Source organism: Euleptes europaea, chromosome 15 (assembly GCF_029931775.1).
Source record: "Euleptes europaea isolate rEulEur1 chromosome 15, rEulEur1.hap1, whole genome shotgun sequence".
NCBI classification, from domain to species: domain Eukaryota; kingdom Metazoa; phylum Chordata; class Lepidosauria; order Squamata; family Sphaerodactylidae; genus Euleptes; species Euleptes europaea.
Genome location: NC_079326.1, coordinates 48,805,783 through 48,830,921, shown reverse-complemented (window position 1 = coordinate 48,830,921; position 25,139 = coordinate 48,805,783). Strand labels below are relative to the sequence as shown.

At 50.6% G+C, this 25,139-nt stretch overlaps 1 protein-coding gene across 1 annotated transcript in view; it reads left to right on the top strand.

Annotated features, from left to right (window-relative positions):
- Window positions 1-720: 720 nt before the first annotated feature.
- The window catches only part of NRP2 (neuropilin 2), a 219,832-nt gene continuing 195,413 nt past the window's right edge, over window positions 721-25,139 (top strand). The window contains exon 1 of the mRNA XM_056861211.1: window positions 721-793. Within this exon, the coding sequence (XP_056717189.1) occupies window positions 721-793 (73 nt within the window). The remainder of the gene's footprint in view (window positions 794-25,139) is intronic.

The following is a 25,139-nucleotide window of genomic DNA, read 5'->3' as shown; positions in this document are numbered from 1 at the left end:
GGGGGCCCAGAAGGAGAGCGAGGCCGGGGGGGGGGCGAGCGGGAGGTGGGGGGGGGGGCTCCGGCCGCGGCGGCGCCTCTCCCCCTGCCTGCCTGGCGGCCGGCGTGCGCGGTGTGGCGGCGCAGCCTGGAAGGGGCGGTCCCTGGGCCGGCGCGTAACGGGATCGCTCAGCCTCCTTGCCTGACATCCACATGCTGAAAAGGCGGCGAGGGAGCCGAGAGGCAGGCAAAGGCGGCGGGGAAGGCGACCCTCGCGCACCGACGCCCGCGCCTCCGCCGGCCCCAGCAGCCCCAGCAGCAGCGCGCAGGCGGAGGGAGGCGAGCAGCGAGCAAGGCACGGAGAGCCGCCGCCGGAGGCAGAGCCGGCCCGGGGCAGCGACTCCCGCAGCAGCAGCAGCAGCAGCAGCCCCGGCTCCAGAAGCGAAGCGGAGCGGCGGCGGGGAAGACGCCTCCGGCCGCTCGCCCTCCGCCCCCGGCCGCCCCCAGCCGAGCGATGCTGCCGCCTTGAAGGCAGGAGCCCCGCGGCCACCCGGGGCGGCGGCTCGAGCGTCTCCGGGAGAGGAGCGACGCCGGCGGCCGGATCGCGCCGGGGATCGCCCCCCTCCGAGAGGGGAAGGAGGCGCGCGTCGGCCGAGCGGGGGGCTGGGGCGCTCCCGGAGGGAACCACCGCCGCCACCACCCCTCCCCGGGAGCCCTGCTGCCGCCGCCGCCGCCGTACCAAATGGATACGTTTCCTCGCCTTTGGGGATTTGTACTGCTGTTCCTGGCCGGATCCGGGGTCCTGGGCCAAGCAGGTAAGGCTCGTCCGATGGGAACGGGCGGGTGCCCGGATTTGGGCTTGCAAGGCGGGGAAGGGGCGGCGGCGGCGGAGGAGCCGGCCTGCGCCGCCAGATTCCCCCAGCGGATCTGTTCGCGCTCCTCTTGGCTTCAAGCGCAACTTTCCCCCCTCTCTTCTTCCCCCAAACCGCTCTGGCGTTGTCAGCAGGGTGGACAGGGCGCTTCGCAGTCGACAGGGTTGTGTTTTGTACGCGTTTGCGGTCGGATGCCACATCTGGAATACATCAAAGGTTTAAAAATACTACCAAGTCTATATATATATATATATATATATATATATATATATATATATATATATATATATATATATATATATATATATATATATATATATATTGGTGCGAAACAGAAGTCTCCAGGCCACTTATACATGGGAGGTTTTGCCTTGGAATTGCCACTCTCTACACGCACATTTTCCCCATCCCATTTCTCAGAACTCAACAATAAGCCCCCCATGCAGAGTTTTGAGAATTCAGGTGGGGGAAAAGTGCATCTAGAGAGCGGCAACCCCAAGGCGAAACCTCCCGTGCACAAGTGGCCTCCAGGGTCTTGGGCATCAAGCCAGGCGAAACCAAGGCGGGCCATTTCACAGATCGGACTGTCGTGGTCTCCAAACGAGAAGGGCCTGGGGGAGGGGAAAGAAGCCCACCTACTCCCCGAAGTGGGAAAGCTGTGTTTTGTAGGCGCCTTGGTGTGTAGTGCGTGTGAACACCGTGTCTGCCTGGCAAACCGCAGCCTTCGGGGATGCCCTTCTGGTTTATCCCGCACGATCCGGGCGTCGTCGGGGGGGGGGGTCTTACAAATAACTCTACAGAAGCAGAGATGGGTACGACGGACCGCGATGAGCCCCAAGGGCCATGCCTGGTCCTCCGGGAGCCAGGGTGCGAAAACGCACGGGAGGTTTCGCCTTGGGTTTGCCGCTCTCTAGATGCCCGTTTCCCCCATCTGAATCCTCAAAACTCTGCCTGGGGGCTGAGTGTTGAGTTGGGAGGATTCGGCTGGGGAAAACGCGCATTTCGAGAGCGGCAAATCCAAGGCAAAAAGCTCCCGTGCGTTTTCGCCCCCGGACAGCCTTAGGAAGCGCGCGGGGGGTGGGTGGAGAGACGGACTTTTCCTTGCGGAACTTGCTCCTCCAAGGTGGGGGGAGATCGTCGCCAGCCGATCACACCCTGACCCCCTTCAGCAATATTTGCAACACGGACAGCTGCGCCCCCCCGGTCGTCTTCTCGCTACCGAAGGCTGCTGGAGCTCATCCCCGCTCGCCGGCGCAGAGGGCGCGCTAAACCCGCCCGCCTTTAATTACTCCGGCGGAGACCTGAGCGTCGTTTCCCTCCGAATTAGGCGTCGAGCAGGCCGTGGAAACGCAGATAAGGCCGATCAGAAGCAAAAAACAACAGGACTTGGAGAGGGGGGGGAGGGAGGCGTCAGGAGAAGCGCTGCAAAACACCCGGGAGGGGGAGAAGAAGAGACGCGCGAGCCCGACGATCCCTGCAGCTGCGGGCGGGTAGCGGCCGCGGCTTTGCAGGGCGAGTCCGACTGCGCCGGGCCCTGCCGGGGGGCTCCGTCCGCAGCCCGCGGGAATCAGTGGGGTTGGACGGGGGGGCGGCCCTGCAGAGCATTGCGCCGCGAGCATGCTTCGTCCCACTGAATGCAGGCGATCTGGGCTGCAGAGCCAAGCAGCGCTCTCCGGCGTGCTTCCTTTACTCGGAAGTAAGTCTCCGGGCGCGCAGCGGGGCTTCCCCTCCTGTACGGCAGGGTTCAGCCTCGTCGCTGCCGTTCGTCTCGCCCGGGCCTCGCGTCTCCGGGCGAAGGACCCATTCTCCCGAGGCGGAAACCGAGGCGGCGCGGCTTTGCCGGACCCCTTCCTTAACCCCAGAGCTGATTGCTACCTTCAGGGTCTAGATAAGACATTTAAAAAGAGCCTCTGGGTATGTACAGAGCGCCTCTTCCCCAGCGAGGAATCCAAGCCAGTGGGTCTTCTACCAACCTCCAGGTGAGGCCTGGAGATCTCCCGGAATTACAACTGATCTCCAGGCGGCAGAGATCAGCCCCTCTGGAGAAAATGGCCGCTTCGGAGAAGAGACTGTGCGGCGATACACCCTCCGGAGGTCTCTCCCCGCTCCAACCCCTGCCCTCCACGGGCCCCACCCCAAATCTCCAGGAATTTCCCTACTCACGGTTGGCAACCGTACTGGGAGCCACGTGTGGGGGACGGCAGACGGAGATTGCCGAGGGGGCTTGGAGAGATGGAGGGGAGGGGAGGCGCGCTTGGCCCCCGCTGGTGGAGACCCGAGACCCGCAGGGAGGGCGCGAGGGAGGCACCCCCGGAGCTCCTCCGGCCAAAGGCGGCGCCTCGGGGGTCCTTCTGGTCCCTCTTGCCGGAGCAGCCGCGGGTCCTCCGGGGCGAGGCCGGCGAGAGGCTGCGCGGGCCTGCTTTCCAACCGAGAGCCCTCCCGGGACCCCCGGGTCCGGCGATCGTTCGGCCACGTGGCCATTGACGCACGGGAGGTTTTGCCTGGTGCGTTTCGAGAGAGGCAAACCCCTTTCCCCCATCTGAATCCTCCCAACTCAACCATCAGCCCCCAGGCAGAGTTCTGCGGATCCGGGTGGGGGAAACGGGCATGGCGAGAGCGGCAAATCCCAGGCAAAACCGCCCGTGCGTCAGCGGCCAAGTTTGTTGGCAGCCGAGAGCCTTGCGGCAGAGCTCTCGGCCCAGGCTGCGCGCCCCCGCCGCGCCAGGCGGCCCCTGCCGGGGGTCGGGCGCCCCGGGGCTGGGAGCCAGCGAAGGGGTCTGCCCCCTTTCACGGAAGGGAGGCAGCGGTTTGCCCCCCCCCCCCGGCTGCATTCGGGATCGGAGGGATCCCCGCGGCCTCGATCCCGGAGTGGCCAAGCAGGCCGCGCTACTCTGGAGGGGAACCCCTTGTGCCTGTTTGGGCACCCGCGCCTGGCTTGCTGCAAACGCGGCTCCGCTCGCCCGAAGACCCGCTGCAACCGGCGCGGGAAGGGAACGCATGAAGCTGCCTTCTACTGAATCCGACCCTTGGTCCATCAAAGTCAGTATTGCCTACTCAGACCGGCAGCAGCTCTCCAGGGTCTCAGGCTGAGGTCTTTCACATCACCTACTTGTCTGGTCCCTTTAACTGGAGATGCCGGGGATTGAACCTGGCGCCTTCTGCATGCCAAGCAGAGGCTCTAACACTGAGCCAGGGCCCCTCCCCAACGTGTAAGTGCGGCTGGATCAAATGGGCAAGGGCGAGGGAGGCCGAACCGGACCGATCTCGGCCGGGGTGACGGCTGAACCGCCGCCTTTCCGAAACCAGACAACTAAAAAAATCCCAAAGGGAAACTCCTGCAGGGAAACTCCTGCAGGGAACAGCCGCCTCTGGGGAGCTGAGATGGCCTTTTACGCACGCCGGGTTTTGCCTTGGATTTGCCGCGCTCCAGATGCACATGTCCCCCCGTCCAGATTCTCAAAACTCAACCACAAGCCCCCCCTGCAGAGTTTGGAGAATTCGGATGGGGAAAACGAGCATCTCGAGAGCGGCAGATCTAAGGCAAAACCTCCCGTGCAGAAGGGGGCTGGGGAGAGAGGCGGGATCCCCTGCTGGGGGATTCGTCGCGATCCTTGCAGAGTCCACCGGGGAGAAATCCCAGGCCGCGGGACAGCGGCGATCCCTCCGGTTGCGCGCCCCCCGGCTCCTTGCGTCGAAGAGAATTGGGGGGGACGGGACAAGGGGTGCTTTGCCCATCCTACGTCCTCCCCGGATGGGGGAAATCTCCCCTGCTGCGGATGGGCTCCTCCCTCCCGGCCCCGCCCCGGTGATTCAAGCCAGACCGGCAGGGGAAGCCGAGGCCCGCGATTGGAGAGGGCGGGGAGGCGGGGGGGGGGGGATCCGTAGTAAGGCCACGCTTGTTCCCGACGCTTTGGCAGCGGTGCCTCGCTGCGGAGGAGGCTCGCCTCGCCGGCCACTGCGGCAGGCTCGGAGGACCCCCAAAGCCCCTTCCCTGCGCAGGCCGGGGCCGCAGCGCCAGGGGTGCGGCGCTCCTTAGGGGGAGCCGCTTTACGGATGAACCCATGAAGCTGCCTCCTACTGAATCAGGTCCATCCAAGTCAGTATTGCCTACTCAGACCGGCAGCGGCTCTCCAGGGTCTCAGGCAGAGAGGTCTTTCCCATCACTTACTCCCCTAGTCCCTTGAACTGGAGATGCCGGGGATTGAACCTGGGACCCTTCTGCATGCCAAGCAGAGGCTCTAACTCTCAGAAACGGCCCCTCCCCTAAAATATAGACGCTAGAAAGGGAAAACTGGGTTCATGCAAATAGGAGAATGTGGTGGCAGAAACCCTGTTCACAAGTTACAGTGAACACATAAAGCTGCCTTGTACTGAGTGAGACCCTTGGTCCATCCAAGTCAGTATTGCCTACTCAGACCGGCAGCGGCTCTCCAGGGTCTCAGGCAGAGAGGTCTTTCGCATCACCTACATGCCTAGTCCCTTTAACTGGAGATGCCAGGGATTGAACCTGGGACCTTCCGCATGTCAAGCAGAGGCTCTACCACTGAGCCATAGCTTTAGGCCCCTGCCCATTTCCCCCCCCCCCAAGCATCCACATCAGCAGAGGCGAAACCAGCTCTTTGGCAGGGGGCTGGGCCGGTTTTGCTTGCTGTGGCAGGGCTCCCATGGGCTGCCCCCCACGACCCTAGCTGCTTATGGGAAGGCACTGCAAAGCACAGTTTTTAAGCAGAGGCTAGGTGGCCATCTGTCAATGCTGATTCTATGACTTTAGGCAGATCATGAGAGGGAGGTCACCTCACCTTGGCCATCTTCTGAGCATGGAGTAGGGGTCACTGGGGGTGTGGGGGCAGGAAGGTAGTTTGGAATTTCTGCTTTGAGCAGGGGGTTGGACTAGATGACCCCGAAGGTCCCTTCCAATTCTGTGATTCTAAGCCTGTGTACGAAAATGTGCCTTGTAAGCTCCCCCCACCCCATGTGCCGGAATGTGGTTCATCTGCTACTGGTTTGGGCTTTGGTTCCCGATTCAGGCTTCACAGCTCAGGGAAACGATGAAGGCACAGGGTGTATTTTGCGATGTCGGCTTCTACATGTGGCTTTGCGAAAGAAACCTGTGCCACTAGATACTGAAAAGTGCTTCCATGCTGAGTTATGAGGGGCTTGGCCGGCTTGCAAAAACCATCTGGAGCAGATTTGTTCTGCAAGCTGCTTTTTTTTTTTTTTTGGTAGTGCACCTGTTTACTGCACTTAATGGTCTGGATTTTGAGGAGGGAGGGGAGAGGGAAGGGATTAGAAAGTGCTGGTTTCCTTGCTGGGGAGGGGAGGTCCTCCTGGACCTTCATAGAATCATAGAGTTGGAAGGAACCTCCAGGGTCATCGAGTCCAACCCCCTGCACAAGGCAGGAAATTTACAATTACCTCCCCCACACACCCCCAGTGACCCCTACTCCATGCCCAGAAGATGGCCAAGGTGCCCTCCCTCTCATAAACTGCCTAAGGTCATAGAATCAGCATTGCTGACAGATGGCCATCTAGCCTCTACTTAAAAACCTCCAGGGAAGGAGAGCTTACCACTTCCTGAGGAAGCCTGTCCCACTGAGGAACCGCTCTAACTGTTAGAAAATTCTTCCTAATGTCTAGACTTCCTAGTGCTCTGATGCTGTGAAGAGAAGCATCTACCTTTGCCTTGCAGCTGCCTGTCCTGAGAGCCTGCATGCGTGGGGAGGATTTATTATTATTTTTGCTACACATGAAGGGAGCACTGCAGCGCATGATGTAACTTTTCCCCCCCAGACCACTCTGGGAATTCCCTGTATTGTTAAATTCCAACCAAGGCTTGATTCAAACCAAATGGCATTGTTAAGGAGTTAGGAGAGGTGTCAATCAGGTGACTTGGCTTTTGGCCAGCAGTAATCCGGTGCAAGAGCAGCCTTGCTTTCCCCGCTCCTTTGCACCTGGGCCAAAGCACAGCCGCTAAGAACGAGTGGGATTCCAGAAAGCGACCCAAGGGGGGGGGGAGAGCGGAGGAGGAGGGCTGTCTATGTGCAGCGAAGAACAATCTCTTTTTACCACTTGGCATTGATTTGCTTGGGCCACTGAAGCAGAAATGAAATCCAGGCAATCTATAAAAATTCTATTAAGACAAAGATTACCCACCCAAACAAAATACCGAGTACGGAGCAACACAAAACAGTCGTCGTCCCCCGCCCCCCAGTCCCAAGTGGTTCTGTTAATGGCTTTCCCCATACAGGATCTAGGCGGAACATGGTGTGGGAAGCTGTTTTAGTGGTCGAATCAACAAATCAACAGGAAGGTGTGCACGGCGGGGGGGGGGATGTTTTGCAGGCAGCAGTGGAAATAAGAGTTGTGGCTTAACATAATGGGAATTAATTTGGCACAGTGAGGATATCATGTTTGGGAAGCAGGGCCTTTCCTTAGAAGATAGGTAGACAGAGAATGTATCATTGGCGCAAGCTACCCACCTCTGATACTTTTTGGTACCTTGGGAAACCTGCCTTTCATTTATTTTCAAGTGAAGCATCCAGTCCTCAAAATTTGAAATGGTTGGCAGACCAAAGCCAAAGGCCTAGAAATGAAGACGGAGGGGCCATGGCTCAGTGGTAAAGCATCTGCTTGGCGTGCAGAAGGTCCCAGGTTCAGTCCCCGGCATCTCCAGTTAAAGGGACAGGCGAGTAGGTGATGTGAAAGACCCTTGCCTGAGACCTCAGAGAGTCGCTGCCGGTCTGAGTAGACAATACTGACTTTGATGGACCGAGGGTCTGATACAGTATAAGGCAGCTTCATGTGTTCAAGATGTAAGTAAGGAAAATAAGCCTGCTCTTGTAAGGTTTTGCAACTCTCGAGATTTGTAAATCCCAAGAGTTTTTTCAAGGGCTGGCACACATTTCTTTGCATTTGAGATCCAAGAAGGAGACCACCAACTGTAGTTCAGCATCTGTTGTGTTCATGAAAATGATATGCAAATTGAATTAATGACATGTAACGACATCATGCAAATTAGCTGCAGCTCTCAATCCTGATTATGTATTTCTGGCCCGGCCCTCAGTGCTGCTGATATTTCTGTGGGCCTTGAACTGGGGCTAGAGTTGCCAACCCCCCTCCAGGTGGGGCCTGGAGATCTCCTGGCAGCATTATAACTCACCTCCAGACCACAGAGATCAGTTCCCCTGGAGAAAATGGCTGCTTTGGAGGGCAGATTCTATGCCATACACCACTGACTGATATATCCCAAGGCCCCACCCCCAAACCTCCAGGAATTTCCCAGCCTGGAGTTGGCAACTCTACTTAGAGCAGAAAGGTGAGCCTGCTTTAGAAACCCAAGGTAGGGAATTTGTTGCAGGGAAAGCTGCCTGTGTTTGGGGATCTGGACCATTGAACACATGAAGCTGCCTTCCACTGAATCAGACCCTTGGTCCATCAAAGTCAGTATTTACTCAGACCGGCAGCGGCCCTCCAGGGTCTCAGGCAGAGAGGTCTTTCACATCATCTACTTGCCTAGTCCCTTTAGCTGGAGATGGGGATTGAATCTGGCACCTTCTGCATGCCAAGCAAATGCTCTACCACTGAGCCACAGCTCAATCTCCCACCACCCTCTGGAGCAATTGCAGTCACAAATGAGCCTCTCTGCCCCTTGTTGCTTTTCCCACGTGAGGAGGAAATTGTGGCTAATGCTTCATTTCACCTGATTGATTTCTCGGTAATACTGGCATAAAGTTAATAGAGGAGAGGAGAGCTGTGATTAAGCCACAGAGCCCCAGCCGCTTGACTTGGTTTGATTGAATCTCTTTGCTCTTTACAAATATAATCAAGGAGGCCTGAAACTTGTTTAGGATGAACAAGGCTGTTAACGGTTAAAGAGGAGAGAGAAAGGGAGCCATGTGGAAGACCAAATCTGACATAGGATATTTGGCTTCAGAGAACGGCACCAATGTAAGCGGCTCCAGTGGTCCCAGAACCGTTCTTGGTCCATATATGAGTGGGGGACCTGCCTTTTAACTCGCGTTTGATAGAGTTTCCGGCCTCCCGGTGGGGCCTGGAGATCTTCTGAGATTACAGCTGATCTTCTAATGACAAAGATCAGTTCCCCTGGAGAAAATGGCTGTTTTGGAGGGGGGAACTCCATGGCATTATGCCCCGTTGAGTGTCCGCTCCTCCCCAGGCTCCGCCCACAAATTATTTATTTATTCAAATGTATAGCCCGCCCTCATTCCCAGTCAAACCGGGCTCAGGGTGGGTAAAAGTTAAAGGTAGTTCCCTGTCCAAGCACCGGGCCATTACTTACCCATGGGGTGACGTCACATTCCAATGTTTACGGGGTTGTTTGCCATTTCCTTCCCCAGTCATCTACACTTTACCCCCAGCAAGCTGGGTCCTCATTTTACTGACCTTGGAAGATGGAAGGCTGAGTCAACCTTGGGCCGGCTACCTGAAACCGACTTATGTTGGGATTGACCTCGGGTCATGCGCAGAGCTTTTGACTGCAGTACTGCAGCTTACCACTGTGTGCCACGGGGCGGGTAACAACCTCTGAAACCACATAAAACATCAAGATTAAAACACATCAGTCATAACAATAGTAGCCTCTATGGAACCAGGCTAGCAGATTGAATCCCCACAGATAACACAGGTGGGGAAATGGGGAGGCCAGCAGCAATGGAAAACTCGTTGCTGCTCTCCGTTGTAGGCCTGGGGAAAACAGTTCCGCTTTGCAGGCCCTGCAGAACTCTTTAAGGTCCCGCAGAAGAAGAAGAGTTGGTTTTTATCTGCTGACTTTCTCAACCACTTAAGGGACACTCAAACCGGCTTACAATCACCTTCCCTTCCCCTCCCCACAACAGACACCCTGTGAGGTAGGTGGGGCTGAGAGAGTTCAGAGAGAACTGTGACTTGCCCAAGGCCACCCAGACTCCACCACTCTTAACCACTACACCACGCTGGCCCTGATTTTGCTAGGAGGACTATTCCCCCGGGCTGGGGCCGAAAAAGCCCTGGCCCTTGTCGAGGACAGCCACATATCCTGCAGGAGTTTCTCAACGCAGAGTTGGCAGCCGTACTCTTTGATCCCCCTTTCGTGTTGCTATTAACCTACTAAAGCAGGCCGAACAAGCGGCCCCTCGCCTCTGTTTAACACGGTGCATCCAATCTGATTAATTACCACCACCCTGTTCCAATTCTGTGTTTAAAATATCTGTTCCGGATTGCTCGCTGTCACCGAAAGGAAGTGGGGAAAGGACTCGTGCTCTCGGATGCTCGCAAGCATTGGCTTCATGGAACTTGAACCAAAGCTACCCAGCAATCTACCCCCTGTTACTTGCCCTGTTGAACATCGGCTTGCAGAATCCAGACTGCGGTGTGCCATATTCAAAAAGAGATATTGCTTACAGAGCATGAAGTGAAATCACCTCATGACTAAGGGTTGCCAACTTCCAGGTGGTGGCTGGAGATCTCCTGGGACTTCAACTGATCTCCAGGCAATAGAGATCAGTTCACCTGAAGAAAATGGCGGCTTCGGAAGATGAACTCTATGGCATTATAACCCAATGAAGCCCCTCCCCGCTCCAAACCCTGCTCTCCTCAGGCTCTACCCACAAAATCTCCAGGTGCTTCTCATCCTGGAGCTGGCAACCCTACGCATGACTCAGGTGAATTAGACCTCTCATAGATTACTTGGGCTTGCAAAAAATGGCCTCCATTCTGAGTTTCAAACAAACAAGGCTGCCAGGAGAGGTAACCAGGGAAAATGCCTTCCCTACACCAAGTGTTCAGTGTGGACGATCTTATAACTTTGAAAATGGTTCCTAGGTTTATTTATGAACCAGATGTGTTGATGGTACCCTGAGTTCCATGCTGACATTGGCACAGGTAGGATGAGGGGGGTATGAGATTTATTTCTTAATTCAAAGCACCCAATGGGGACCCAAAACTGCTTATATTCTTCCCTTCGCCTCCCTTTTGTGGCTTTCCTGGTTGTTGTGCCCAGACTTTGGAACTCTCTGCCTCAAGAAACCTGCATGGTTCTCTCACATAAGGCCTTCCAGTATTTTTTTTGGGGTGGGTGGGTGGGTGGCAGGGAGATTTTTGTTGTGTTTGGTTGGATATTTGGAGGGGGACTAAGTTTGATTTCTTTAGTGTCCAAAGATGGGCCTTCGTTTTGTGGTTGTTTGCCTAACACCTGTTTTGCTGCCGCCAGATGTTCTGCTTTGTTTTAGTTTTGAGTGGTTTAAAAACTCTCTCACATTGTTCTCTCACATAAGGCCTTCCAGTATATATATTTTTTGAACATGTTTGTTTTGTTTGGTTGGATATTTGGAGGGGAACTAAGTTTGATTTCTTTCGTGTACATAGATGGGCCTTCGTTTTGTGGTTGTTTGCCTAACACCTGTTTTGCTACCGCCAAATGTTCCGATTTGTTTTAGCTCTGAATGGTTTAAAAGCTACATTTCACTGTTTTAGTGAATATATCTGTTTGTATTGTGGGAATTGCCTTGGGGTGCCATAATTTAGTAGAAAGGTGATGGTGTTCAGTGTGTGTGAGAGGGGAGGGGTGTCAGTTTTCCTTAATTGGGGGGGGGAAAGAGTGTCCTATGACCCATTAGGTAGGGTTGCCAACCTCCAGGTGGAGCCTGGAGTTTTCCCAGAATTATAACTGATCTTCAGACGGCAGAGATCCATTCCCCTGGAGGAAATGGTTGCTTTGGAGGGTGGATACGATGGCATTATCCCCCACTGAGAGGTCTCTCCCCAGACCCCATCCCTAAATCTCCAGCAATTTTCTAACCTGGAGTTGGCAACCCTACTACCGGTATGCATCGCAGCATTGGGGGTGCATGTGGGTACTTGGGAGGGGCTCAAGTCTATATTAAGGACAGAGGGCAAGCCCTTCTTATGCCCTTCTAGTTAAAAGTGAAACCACAGCCCACACGGTTTTCTCAGAATGAGGTTAGAAACCCCGAGGGGAACGGGGAACAGAATCAGCGCACCAGGCAGAAAATGAGCTGATTGGTTGCAGGGAACCAACAGCTCAGCTCTAAGAGCTCCAATTGGTTGAGTGGCACCAAGGAGGCGGAGCCTTCATGCAGTCAATCACCATTACTTCTGGTATAAAACTGAGTTTTCCCAAAGCGAAAGATTTCAGCATACAGCAAGAGAGGCACCAAACGAAAGGAGAGCTGGGCCATCGTAGCGAGTCCTTTGCCTCCTCAAAAGTGTCCATGCACATGCAGCAGTTACGGCTGGCAACCGTGGAAGTTTTCGCTAATTCTGCGAGTCATTTAATTTCCTCTTCCTCGCATGCTTGCCCTTCTCAGCTATGCGTGCCCCTCTACCTCCAGACGCATCCACACCTTCAAAAAGTGAGGAATCGTTGCAAAGACTCCGGAGTCCCTTCTAACTTCTGCTCAGTCTTCAAGTATGGCTACCAACATTTTACAACAATCCTCTTGCCTGATGCAAGGTTTGCATTTGCTCAGGTGCAGCGATCTTTCATACTCTGAACTTGCACAGTACAACATTGTCTATAGCAGGGGTCTCCAACGTGAACACATGAAGCTGCCTTATACTGAATCAGACCCTTGTCCATCAAAGTCAGCATTGTCTACTGAGATCAACAGCAGCTCTCCAGGCTGAGGTCTTTCACATCACCTACTTGCCTAGTCCCCTTAACTGGAGATACTGGGGATTGAACCTGGGACCTTCTGCATGCCAAGTAGATGCTCTACCACTGAGCCACGGTCGCTCCCCATGTTGTCTGGGGAGCAAGTTGTTATGCTGCCAATGGCAACGTATTGAGGAGGAAGTTGTGGTCATCCCTGAATTCGATAATCCTTTTTTCTGTTTGTTTCATTCAAGTAGCAGCCGGTGATTAGAATACTGGACTTGGGATGAGAGAGGTCTGACTCATGGATTCTGTAGACTAGCGACCCTCAGTTCCCCGTCTCTCATAGCGGAACAAATAATGACTTACTTTACTAAGAACTGGAGAGATTGAATGAGATCATGGCGATGATATCTTTCGCTCAGTTAATGCGCTACACAAATTATTATTAATATCTAGGGACTGACGGATTATTTTGGAACAATATATGAAACTTCTGGGCACAGCATTTTCTACTAACCCCTGGCTCAGCACAGTTGTGGCACTTATAAATAGCATCTTCTTTGTATCTGACAGTGATGTACCTAACATCCAAACAATCTTCCATTGAACGTGCATACTTATGCTGCATGTAAAAATTCATAACCTCAGAGCTTTTCATTCCGAGAAGGAAAAAGTCTTCTCCCCTTCCTGAGATATGTCACACAGTTTTAGGATGTTTGTATTTCTCAACAAATTCTCACCTCAACTGTATGCTTTAAATTGGCAACAAAGAAATTGGAGAAAGTTGCTGGGACTTTTGAAAACTGCGGTGTGTCTGCAAGGTTTCGGGAGGAGTTCCTGATAGTTTAATGATGTTTCACCAAAATTAAATTGTGTAGATGTGCTGAATCATAACCTGGGAGAGCAGACCTAAGTACTTCTGAATCCTGCTCAGGTCTATTTAATGGGGCTTACTCTCAAGAACATGTTCTTATGATTTCACTAGAGAAGAGCAAGACCTTAAAGAGTAACACAATTTCTGACAGGATATGAGCTTTTTAGGATTTCACTGTGAGTCTCTCAAAACAATTGAAACTTTCCCCAGTGTTGGGGTTATCTTGCCCTGAGAAATCCTAAACACAGAATGTCAGGGAGGTGGGATTTAGAAACTTTCGACTCAGAAGAAGAGCCAGCAGTTGACCAGCTATTAATACCAACTCTTTCTGAAGACCAAACGAGTTACTTCATAATTCTGAGAAATCAAAATATATACAGAAATCAAAATATACAGAGAGGGAAACTTTCAGCTCCGTTACTGAGTTTCCCTTGAGTCTGCTCTCTTCCTGTCTCACACACCATGGTTAGGCAACATTTATAAGCCCAACACATTACTGTATACTAAACTCCATATATTTTACAAGAGCAAATGTAAACATTCCCAGCAAATGTACTGCGCGTAGTTTTCTTTGCCAAGTTCCACTGCCTCACTGTGGCAAGGGGAGAACAGCTACATATAAAATAAATAGGAAACCCAGAGGAGGAATGCCTTGCTTCTGGTGCTGCTGGCAGGGCGTGTATAAAATTAAGAGGGGGAAATTCTTGTGGGAGCTTTTCTGATAGTGACCGTGGCAGGAAGCCAAGTCTCTGGTTGCAAACATAGGTACTTGGAAGTAGGTTCTATTGAAATCAGTGTTATTTACAAACAAATGCTTGCGTTTAAGTAGGGTTGCCACCTCTGGGTTGGGAAATTCCTGGATATTTGGGGGCGCAGCCAAGGGAGGGCAGGGCTTGGGGAAGGGAAGGAGCTCAGCAGGGACATGATGCCATAGAGCCCGCCCTCAGCCATTTTGGTCCAGCGGAATTTATCTTTAGTCTGGAAATCAGTTGTAATTATGGGAGATTTCCAGGCTCCACCTGGAGGTTGGTGACCCTATGTTTACACCTGCACACTATGGGGACATTTCACCCATGCCAAATAATGCACTTTCAATCCACTTTGCAGCTGGACTTTACTGTGTGAAACAGCAAAACCCACATGCAAACCTTCGTTAAAGTGCATTGAAAGTGGGTTGAAAGTGCATTATTTGGCATGTGTGAAAACGCCATTTAAAGTGAGTCCTAAGCATGTTTAGAAGCCCCGCGGCTCAGAGTGGTAAAGCTGCAGTACTGCAGTCGAAGCTCTGCTCACGACCTGAGTTCGATCCCTACGGAAGTCGGTTTCAGGTAGCCGGCTCAAGGTTGACTCAGCCTTCCATCCTTCCGAGGTCGGTAAAATGAGTACCCAGCTTGCTGGGGGTAAAGGGGAGATGACTGGGGAAGGCACTGGCAAACCAACCCGTAAATAAAGTCTGCCTAGAAAACATCGGGATGTGATGTCACCCCATGGGTCAGGAATGACCCGGTGCTTTCACAGGGGACCTTTACCTTTTTTTAAGCATGTTTACTCAGAAATACGTCTCAACAAGTTCAGTATAGCTTACTTCTAAACAAGTGGGCTTAGCATTGCGGCCTGTATGGGCCCAGAGACCAAATTAAGTCTGCTTAGCAGGTCCTAGGGTTGCCAGATTCAGCATGGGGAATTCCTGGAGATTTGGGGGAGGTACCTGGGGAGGGTGGAGTTCGGGGAAGGGAGGTAGCTCAGCGGGGAGGTAATTCCACACTAAGGCTTCTGTTTCTCCTACTCTATGGCATACCACTGAATCTGCCCTTTCCTTCAGGGGAACTGATCTCTGTCGTCTGGAGATCAACTGTAATTCCAGGAGAACCTGGAGGTTGGTAACCCTAGCGGGCCCTGTTGGCTGCTCCTTGCATCTGCCTGGTGTGGACATTCTTTGCCAAGAAGTCATGCTTTTTTGGGTGGAAGCATTTATTCCAATGGAAGAGCTGCCAACAAGACGTCTGGAAAGCACCTTTGTTACCAGATCTCTTCTGTAGTGTGCGCACGCTCTCTCTCTCTCTTTCTCTGATCGGTTGCAATTAAATGTAGTGCTGGTTTTAATCTGGACTTTTAAAAACGTGTACTGTATTAACTTTAAAAAAAACCCGCAGGTTGGTTGTTAGCCACTTAAGATGGGGTATAAACCATAAACAAAGTGAAAAAGTCTGTTTCATTGGGCTGCCTTATGGAGTGCTTGTTTTCTGCCCGCACAGTTCTACAGGCTGCTGGGTTGATTTGACCACAAGGCGTCAAGTCAAGCCTTGACTAACGGTTTCTTCTGATATTGTGAGGTCTGAATGTTGAAACTGCCTCATCTCCTCCACTGTTTGGAGAATTAGGCTTGGATCGGGAGACCTTTGAACCTGTGGGGGGGGGGTGGACCTTAGGCCCAGCTAGCCTTTTGTCTGGGCTGCAGAGAGGAACCTAGGGTTGCCAACCTCCAGGCACTAGCTGGAGATCTCCTGCTATTACAACTGATCTCCAGCCAATAAAAATCAGTTCCCCTGAAGAAAATGGCCACTTTGGCAACTGGACTCCATGACAGGGAAGTACCTTGCCTCCCCAAACCCTGCCCTCAGACTCCGCCCAAAAACCTCCCACTGGTGGTGAAGAGGGACCTGGCAACCCTAGAGGAAGCCCAGGGCAAAACACAACCTTGGGGCCCTCCTTAGAGAGCCGGCATGGTGTAGTGGTTAAGAGCGGTGGACTTTAATCTGGCAAATCAGGTTTGATTCCCCACTCCTCCACATAAGTGTCGGACTCTAATCTGGTGAACCAAGTTGGTTTCCCCAGTCCTACACATGAAGCCAGCGGGGTGACCCTGGACTAGTCACAGCTCTCTCAGCCCTACCTATCTCACAGGGTGTCTGTTTGGGGGGGGGGGAAGGGAAGGTGATTGTAAGCCAGTTTGATTCTCCCTTAAGTGGTAGAGAAAATCGGCATATAAAAGCCAACTCTTCTACTCTTCCTTCTCCTCCAACGTCTCCGTCTCCTCCTCCTCTGCCTCCTCCTCCCCTTGTGGGCCCCTGCAGTGGTTAGACCCCTTTGCCTTCCTTGCTTGTTTCCCAGTAATTCATAGAGTGGAGGGCATACCTAGTTCAGGGCATGGTGGGGTGGTGAGATGGGGGGCATGCCAGAAGTATAAGGATAGGCAAGTGGCTCTATCTTTGCGTGTAACTGCCCTCCCCTCTTCCTCTCAGCTCTGCCCTCTCAGAGTTCAAAGTATTGATGCCTCCACCTTTCGTTTGCTGATGTTCTGTGCAAGGCCAGCAGTACACAAGGCATTATGTATTTTTATTTTTTGCCTTGCGTTGCTGAGACGTGGTTTAACGAGACATCAGTTTTAATGCTTATCCGTTTGGCAGCTGCTATCAGGGAACTTCTGATCTTTTAAAGAAAAAAAATTGCAAGTTCAGTTTAATGGGGATAATTGGAACAGCGTGAAGGTCATCTGTTTCCAAAATATGGCGAGGACATTTGTTGAGTTAATCAAAATTGTGCCTGCAACTTTACATTTTGCAGCTGGTCAAGTTTATACAGGGGGGGGGGAATTCTTTCTGGGTAACTCATTCATTTTAAAGAGTGAGGGAGAGGGTGAAAGTTGACTGATATTTGGGAGGAGAACAGAAGAGGAATGGGTGAATTTCTTCCAATCTGATAAATTCTGTTTACTTAGGCTAGGCTTGTGGTGGGGAATAATACCTTTTCATTAGAACCAACCACGATAGCACAAAACAGTGGGTGCAGATCCCACTTTGGGGAGGGGCCATGGCTCAGTGGTAGAGCATCTGCTTGGCATGCAGAAGGTCCCAGGTTCAATCCCCGGCATCTCCATTTAAAGGAACCAGGCAAGTAGGGGATGTGAAAGGCCTCTGCCTGAGACCCTGGAGAGGCACTGGTGGTCTGAGTAGACAATACTGACTTTGATGGACCGAGGGCCTGATTCAGTATAAGGCAGCTTCATGCGTTCATGTATGTATTCACTTTTTAAAAAATCAGGTTGGCTGATAAGTGCAGTAAAGGTAGAGGGAAAGGAGACATTACAGGGCATGTTGGAAGAGCCCAGAGTCTGCAGTTTGTAGGTAAAAGGTAAACGTAGTCCGCTGTGCAAGCACGGGTCATTACTGACCCATGGGGTGACGTCACGTCATTTACTAGGTAGACTATGTTTACGGGGTGGTTTGCCATCGCATAAAATGGAGGCTAGGAGAGCTTTCAAACTGAGGGACACAAGACTGACTTCATGGACTGCCTTAGAGGCTTCTTGGAGAGAAGAAGCCACAATAAAAGTCTCCCTCCCTTTGGAAATACAAATGCCAGCTGTGAACCTCCCTCCCCTTAAATATCCAACTTGAATAAATCCTGAGGAGCTTAAAATCTTGCAACTGCTATTTTATGATGTTTTGATTGACCTTAATTAAAAAAAAAGATGTACTGAATTAGGCCAAGATGGCGACCTATAATGTTTTTGCTCTGGGTGGCATCTCCGTAATGGGATATGCCGTGGCTTGATGGTAGAACAGAAGCTTCCAGATTTACATGCTGGCATCTCCCGGAAGGAGACCTCAGGTTGTGTTGGGTGAGGCTTCCTTTTGCCTGGAGCGCTGCCACCAGCCATGGTGAATCATACGGAGGTAACTGGAGGAATGGCCAGACTGTGTGTCAGGCTGCTTCAAATGTTCATATGAGGTGGAATTGCTTCATTACGTTACTAGTTCTAATGCCGTACTTTTCAGAGGATGTCATTCTGATGTGAATCACCGAGCAGTCTAGTAGTAAGCCATGGAACGGTAAAAAGCGTACGTGAAAATTGCTTTTCCTCACCAACAACCCTCTTGTCTTCTCTCTCTCACTCGAGTACTATTTCCATCTCGTTCTCTGCCCAGCTCTGGTTAATTTGAAAAAAAGAAACAGACCCAGTGTCGAATCTAGTAATTAAATCTCAATCCTGTTTACGGCCTTGAGATCTGTCATCGAAGGAAGAAGCATGATATCGGAGATACAGTCATGCGACTTCACAGCGTAATCCGGCAAATGATAAAGATAAATTGTGACAAGGAGGAAACCCTGACTTCACCACAGATGGCTTTGGTAATTAGCAAAGAACGGTAAGGCGAGCGGGGGGGGGGGGGAGACATGCTAGCGGTAGATAGATTTATGTCAAAATCTGGCGTGTTTGAAAGCTTTCCCCCATTATGAAAGCCTCTCTCATCTCCCTAAAGGAATGTAAGATGAGAAGGGTAAAAAGTTTTAAATAGACAATAATATGGTAATCGACAAAAGCAGGGGGTGGGGAAGTCTTAGATGTGTGTGTGTGTGTGTGTGTGTGTATGTATGTGTGTGTGTGTGTGTGTGTGTATATATATATATATATATATATATATATATATATATATATATATATATATATATATATATAAAGAACTGGAGGAGGTAAACAGTGTCGCTGCCAATTTTTAGGCAGGCAAGCCAATGTTAAGATAATCGTGAAAGGCAGTGGGTGGAGAGACCAAGGGGTCAATCAGATGCCTGGACTTTTGAGCCTTTTACTAGTAGCCAAGACGGTGAAAACCCCAGCAGGAAGAAAAGAGCATTTCGTGTGACTGTGGCGCAGAGCAATGCAGATATTGTTTATGCAACTCTGAGCAATGTGTGCTCATAAAGGCTTCGAAATGTTTTGCTAAGAGCTAGTATTTTTAGAAATGACTTCAATAAATCTAGCAGAACGTATTGCAGTGGGAAGAGGCAGGCCCGCAGCAAAATATTTTGTACACAGTCGCTGGTTTTGTTTGAGGATTCTGGAAACCCTGCGTTGTCTTTTTTTTTGAAGCAAATTCAGCTCGTATGGGAAACGAGGAAGTGGACAGCTGTCACAAGCATCATTAAAACATCTGAGCTTGCCTTTAATTAAGAATCCTAATCCCTCAGTGGGTCAGTAACATTTGCTTTGCTAACTTATCTGGCCTAGAGGCGGGAGATCTGCAGCAACAAGCAGATGCAGTTCCCCAGTGGGCTTTGAACGCTGGCTGAAAACGGGCTCTGACTATCCTTGGACAAGTCTGATGGTGTCCTTTGGCTGGGCGTGTCCATCTCTTACCCAGAAAATGGGCTCAAGTTTGGATACCTGAAAATTAAATGTTGATTCTCTCTGGGGAGTTGTACTAGGGAGGAGGCCATGGGGTAGAGCATCTGCTTGGCATGCAGAAGGTCCCAGGTTCAATCCCTGGCATCTCCAGTTAAGAGGAACAGGTGGTAGGTGATATGAAAGACCTGTGTCTGAGACCCTGGAGAGTTGCTGCCAGTCTGAGTCGAGAATACTGACCCTGATGGACTAAGGGTCTGGTTTAATATAAGGCAGCTTCTTATTCACATTCCTTTGAAATGTGGTGTTGGAGGAGAGGGTTATGGATACCGTGGACTGCCCCAAAAAAAAGTATTAATGGAAATACTTTTCCACGAGAAGAACTAACTGTGTGGTTGGGGAAAAAACACTGAATTCAAAAATGCATCACATTGACTGGGTCATGCACGAATTTCTTATGCTGAGCGCAAGCAAACATAATATGGGGAAAGGAGCACATACATATCTCGCAGAAAAAAGTTGCCATATTCTTTGACCAGAGTTTTGCCAAAAGAGTGCTTTTTAGAGAAAATCAGTGTGAACGTTATCCCTTTCTGAATGATGGTCGCGCATATTTTAAGACAGGGGTCCCCAACCTTTTTGAGCCTGCGGGTACCTTTGGAATTCTGACACAATGTGATGGGGGCTGCCACAAAAATCGCTGCCACAAAAGGGCTGCTGCAAGAGGCGGAGAAATCCACAAAGGGGCTTCTGTGGCTCCCCTTCAGTCACACAGTGAAGATGCTTGTGCTATGGAGGCAGCTGCTGCCAGAGCAGCGTTTTTAGAAGTCTGCATAGCCAGTCAAATCTCCAGTGGCCCATCAGAACCCTTGCCGGGCAAAAGCCTCACCTGGCCATAGTCACTTTCTAAAAGCACTTGGCAGGTACCAGGAAAGGGATCGGTGGGCACTGTGTAGGGTTGCCAACCTCCAGGTACTAGCTGGAGATCTCCTGCTATTACATCTGATCTCCAGCAGATAGAGATTAGTTCACCTGGAGAAAATGGCTGCTTTGGCAATTGGACTCCATGGCATTGAAGCCCCTCTCCTCCCCAAACCCCGCCCTCATAGTCTCCGCCCAAAAAACCTCCTGCCGGTAGCGGCACTGTGCCACATTGGGGACACCTGTTTTAAGACCTGGGAGTGAGCTCTAATGTCTTAAAACAAGAAGGTGACAGCAGCAATGAGTGAGCCACACATGTACCACTTTTCCTGCTTTGCTTCTTCAAAATATTTATGGGGAGGGGCTGTGGCTCAGTAGTAGAGCATCTGCTTAGCATGCAGAAGGTCCCAGGTTCAATCCCCAGCATCTCCAGTTAAAGGGACTAGGCAAGGAGGTGATGTGAAAGACCTCATCCTGAGACCCCAGAGAGCCGCTGCCGGTCTGAGTAGACAGTATTGACTTTGATGTACCACGGGACAGATTCAGTATAAGGTAGCTTCATGTGTTCATGAGCTGGGAAGGGACATAGCTCAGTGGTAGAGCATCTGCTTGGCATCCAGAAGGCCCCAGGTTCAATCCCCAGCATCTCCAGTTAAAGGGACAAGGCGAGTAGGTGATGTGAAGGACCTCTGCCTGAGACCCCGGAGAGCCGCTGCCAGTCTGAGTAGACAGTACTGACTTTGATGGACCAAGAGTCTGATTCAGTATAAGGTAGCTTCATGTGCTCATGTAAATGTGCCAGTGGAAGACTCATGGCACTCTGTCTCTTGCATTTTCCACTGATGTATAATTAGTTAGTTTCAGTAACCTTTAATGGCATGATAAAAAAATAGTAGTCACAAAAATACATGTATCTCCATACTCCATACTCACAATTCAACAGTATAACTAAAATTTAACCATCAATTTAAAACTCATCGGCTTTCGATACTGTTTGCAAGGATCAGGACACCAAACCTCCTGCATACTAGACATCTACCTCAGAGATATTGGGTCTACACAGAATCTTAAGAAAACAATTTCTAAACCACAGAATTGTATACGTTTGTGGTAGCTGTCTAGTATGCGGGTGGTTTGGTGTCCTGTTCCTTGCAAACATCACCGTGCCTATAGGTTGAACGTCTCCAGGCACCCTTTTTGCCGTTGCGTGGCAGGATTTACATGGCAGACACACGTGGAACACTCTGTGAAACATAATTCTTTTTCTTCTTGATGCTGTTTCCTACACCTGGGTTGTGTGATAAGGCTCTGGAGAATATCCTGTGGGACGATGTACTTATCCTTCTCGTAGAGGTGAGAAACCAGATGCTGAGTGTTAAAGCAGGAAACAGCCGCGATGCAGGGAGATTTATAATTCTACCCTTTAAAAAAATGTTAATATAAGCAGAACAGGGGCCTGATTTGGATGAAACTATATGAAGGGTGTGTTTCCCCCCTGTGTAGTTTCATCAGCTCACCCCCACACTTCCAGCCCTTGGGGGGGTGGGAATTGGTCTCCGCTCTTGTCATGCTAGTGTCAACATGGGGGAAGAGAAATTTTGGTATGAGAAATAATACTGGGGGAAAGAGTTACCCCCTCACCTTCCCTTGAAGCTGTGTTGCAAATTGGGACACCTCGCACCAGAAATTTCCATCTAAAAGATGTTGAGATATCTATGATTTGAACTTGTATCTCCCAGATCCTAGCCTGATACTCTAAGCGCATCTATACGCTGGCTCTGTCATAATGAGTACGTTGCATATTATTCAAATATCTTCACTAGCTGAACAGTTTGTTTCTGGGCGCGAGCCAAAGTCTTGCATTTGACCTTTGAAGCCCTAAATGGTGTGAACTCGGGTGCGTGAAAGACTTCCTCCAGCCATTTGTTTCTGCCTGCTTACCTGACAATTATTTCTGGTGGATCCTTTCTGGATGTCCTTGTTTTCTTAGATTAGATGGTGGGTGACAAGAGGGAGAGTATTTTCAGTGTCTGAACACCTTGTATAGAAAACCTCTTGAGGGAGATCCACCTGGTGGGTTCTCTGTTGCTTTTTTCTTTGGTTTGTGTGTGTGTGTGTGTGAGGCCAAATCTGCCCAGTTCACCTGGGCTTTTGCTGTGCTTTATCTCTCTGTGCGTATGTTCTGTTTCCCTACCCTTTATTCATTTCTTACTGTCGCCCAGACCATGGGAATCTGGGTGTTGTGATGTTCCTGGCCTGATTTTTAAGTTCCTCTCCAGTTTTACACTGGCGTTTTAATAGATTTTAAAGGTTTGTTTTCTTTGGTGCTTCTTAGATCCCATATTGGGAGAAAGGTATAGAATTTTTAAAAAATCAAATTATAAAATACTTCCAGATAATTATATCTCAATGTGCTGTTGGACACCTGTGTGCGGCCAGTTTTGAGGAAGCAACCGAGACCTGTTTTTCTTTATCTAAGCCCCCCCCCCAAAAAAACCCAGCTTTCTTTATGTACTTCAAAAACAACAGCATCCTCTGCATGCAAAAAGAAAACAATGTATGAAGAATTTGGTTTGGTTTCCTAACAGGATTCCAGAGCAGCCGAGTTCCAGGACGCCGCGGCCTTGTCCCGCCTGATAGCCTTAGAGGAGAAAGCATCCTTCATACGCTTTAGGAAGCTGTCTGGTTCAGATAAGGCTGCGATCCCATCCTGTGGGACCCTCTGTAGTATTAATAAGGAAAAATTAATTTTTAAACACTGGGATGGCTGCCAAATCATATGACCTTTTGGAAGACCGGCTGTGCTATTTTTTTTTTTAAATTGCAGCTATCTAAGAATGGTTCGGGGAAGGGGGAGAAGTCCCCTTTCTCAAGACTGAAGTATGAATTTATCTGTGATGATGGGGGAAGGGGGCCGTTGTGTGCTGGAGTGAGAAGTCGGCGGAGACCTCTCTCCTCTCGGCGATATGCAGTTGCAGATACAAGCGCTGCGTCCCCCCTCGGGGGTCCCAGATTAGCCGTCTAATCCAGAAAGTGTGGCCAGATGACAGCGAATGTGCTCTCGAGGGAGAGAGGGAGGCGTTAACAATTCCAGCTTCGCTCTCGCCCTAACCACAACCCTTTGACACGTCTAATTAATGCACAGGCAGGCAGAAAGGGAATGTAGTTCTTTGCAGAAAGCAAGCAAGGGAAAAACCTTTCTCCGCGTCCAACTGCCTGAAATCGTGGTAGCCGTGATGGTGTATTACAAATCGCCACTGTTTCTGTCATGGTTTGACACTGGTGCTGAACGGCAGCGGGGCTTTTTAGTCGCTGCGTTGTGAAAGAAAGGGCCGAGCCCTTTTGAAGTCCAAAGTCGCCTCCAGTTCTCAAAGGACCAGGCCCCGACGTCCTTGTGTTTTTTCTGTGTGTAATTACAGACAGGAGAACGTGGCCCGGGATGGGAGTTTTGCCTTAATAAAGCCTCCAGGAATTTGCCGGCATTCGGTGGCATGTATTTTTCAAGACAAGGTTGCAGTCCTCGGTTATGGTTTGCTTTATCAAAACATCACACTGCAGATGCCGTGGTCGTCCCCCTCCCTTGAAGCATGAACTCTGGGGATCATGTTATTACGCATTTGTTTTTTCTCGGAGCAGTTTGTTATTTTTTTTTTCAGAACCGCTTAAAAATCTGGGATTTTGAACTAGGGCGTAATATATATTCTTATATGAATAATAATCTACTAACAGAAACTTACGCTCTATATATGTATGTATTTTTTTTCTTATGTATATATTTTTTTGATTCATTATAAAAAACTAATATATTTTTTTTTTTAAATCTGACACTCCCAAAGCTCCAATAAGAAAAGGGCGGACTTCTCTGTATCTGATAAGTAGAGCCCTTGTCCACGGCCCAGACTTTTTGGGGGTCTCACGCAGGCAGCCAATGGGCAACTTCCTATCCTAGTCATCCAGTACATCCCCTGGACGTCTGTTTTGCCAGCGAGGGGGGCAGAAAGAAGCTCTCTGTCGTTGCTAGGCAATTACAATAGACGTGCCGTTTCTCCACTTTTGAGCGACAAACTACCAATTTTTCTGTCAAGCTCCCATCCTCCCTCTCCCTAGCTTTTAATCTTTGATTCCTTGGCAGAGTTACCTTTCTCCACACACCTGCCCTTTTTTGGGGCGTAGTGATCCTGGATTGCTGTGTTTTTTTTAATGCCACAGGTATCTGGGGAACCCTAGGAGTAGGGATGCCAGCCTCCAGGTGAGGCCTTGGGAACCTCCCGGAATTACAGTTCATCTCCACACTACTGAGATCAGTTCCCTTGGAGAAAATGGATGCTTTGGAAGGTAGACTTTGTGACATTTTATGAGGTCCCTGTCCTCCCCAGGCTCCATCCCCAAATCTCTAGGGGTTTCCCAACCAGGAGATGGCAATCCTATGCCTTGTACCCTGCCGCTGGTAAGGGGGGGTCCTGGGGACCCTACCTAGGAGTCTGTGGTGGCCACAGGAAGAGGGGGAAGAGGTGGGACTTGACTCTTGGGTTGTTCAGAAATGTGGAAGGTTTACAGGAAGGAGGGCTTGTTCAACCTCTTCCGGGACTGGGTGTCACCTCAGCCTAATGAGGAGTAGGATTGGAAGAGGGTTCTTGTTTCAACCCCACTATATATTACTCTTCCTACACCCTTGACACTGAGAGACACTGTCCTTCAGTGTTACTCCTCCGAAGATGCCTGCCACTGCTGCTGGCGAAACGTCAGGAAAGAAAAT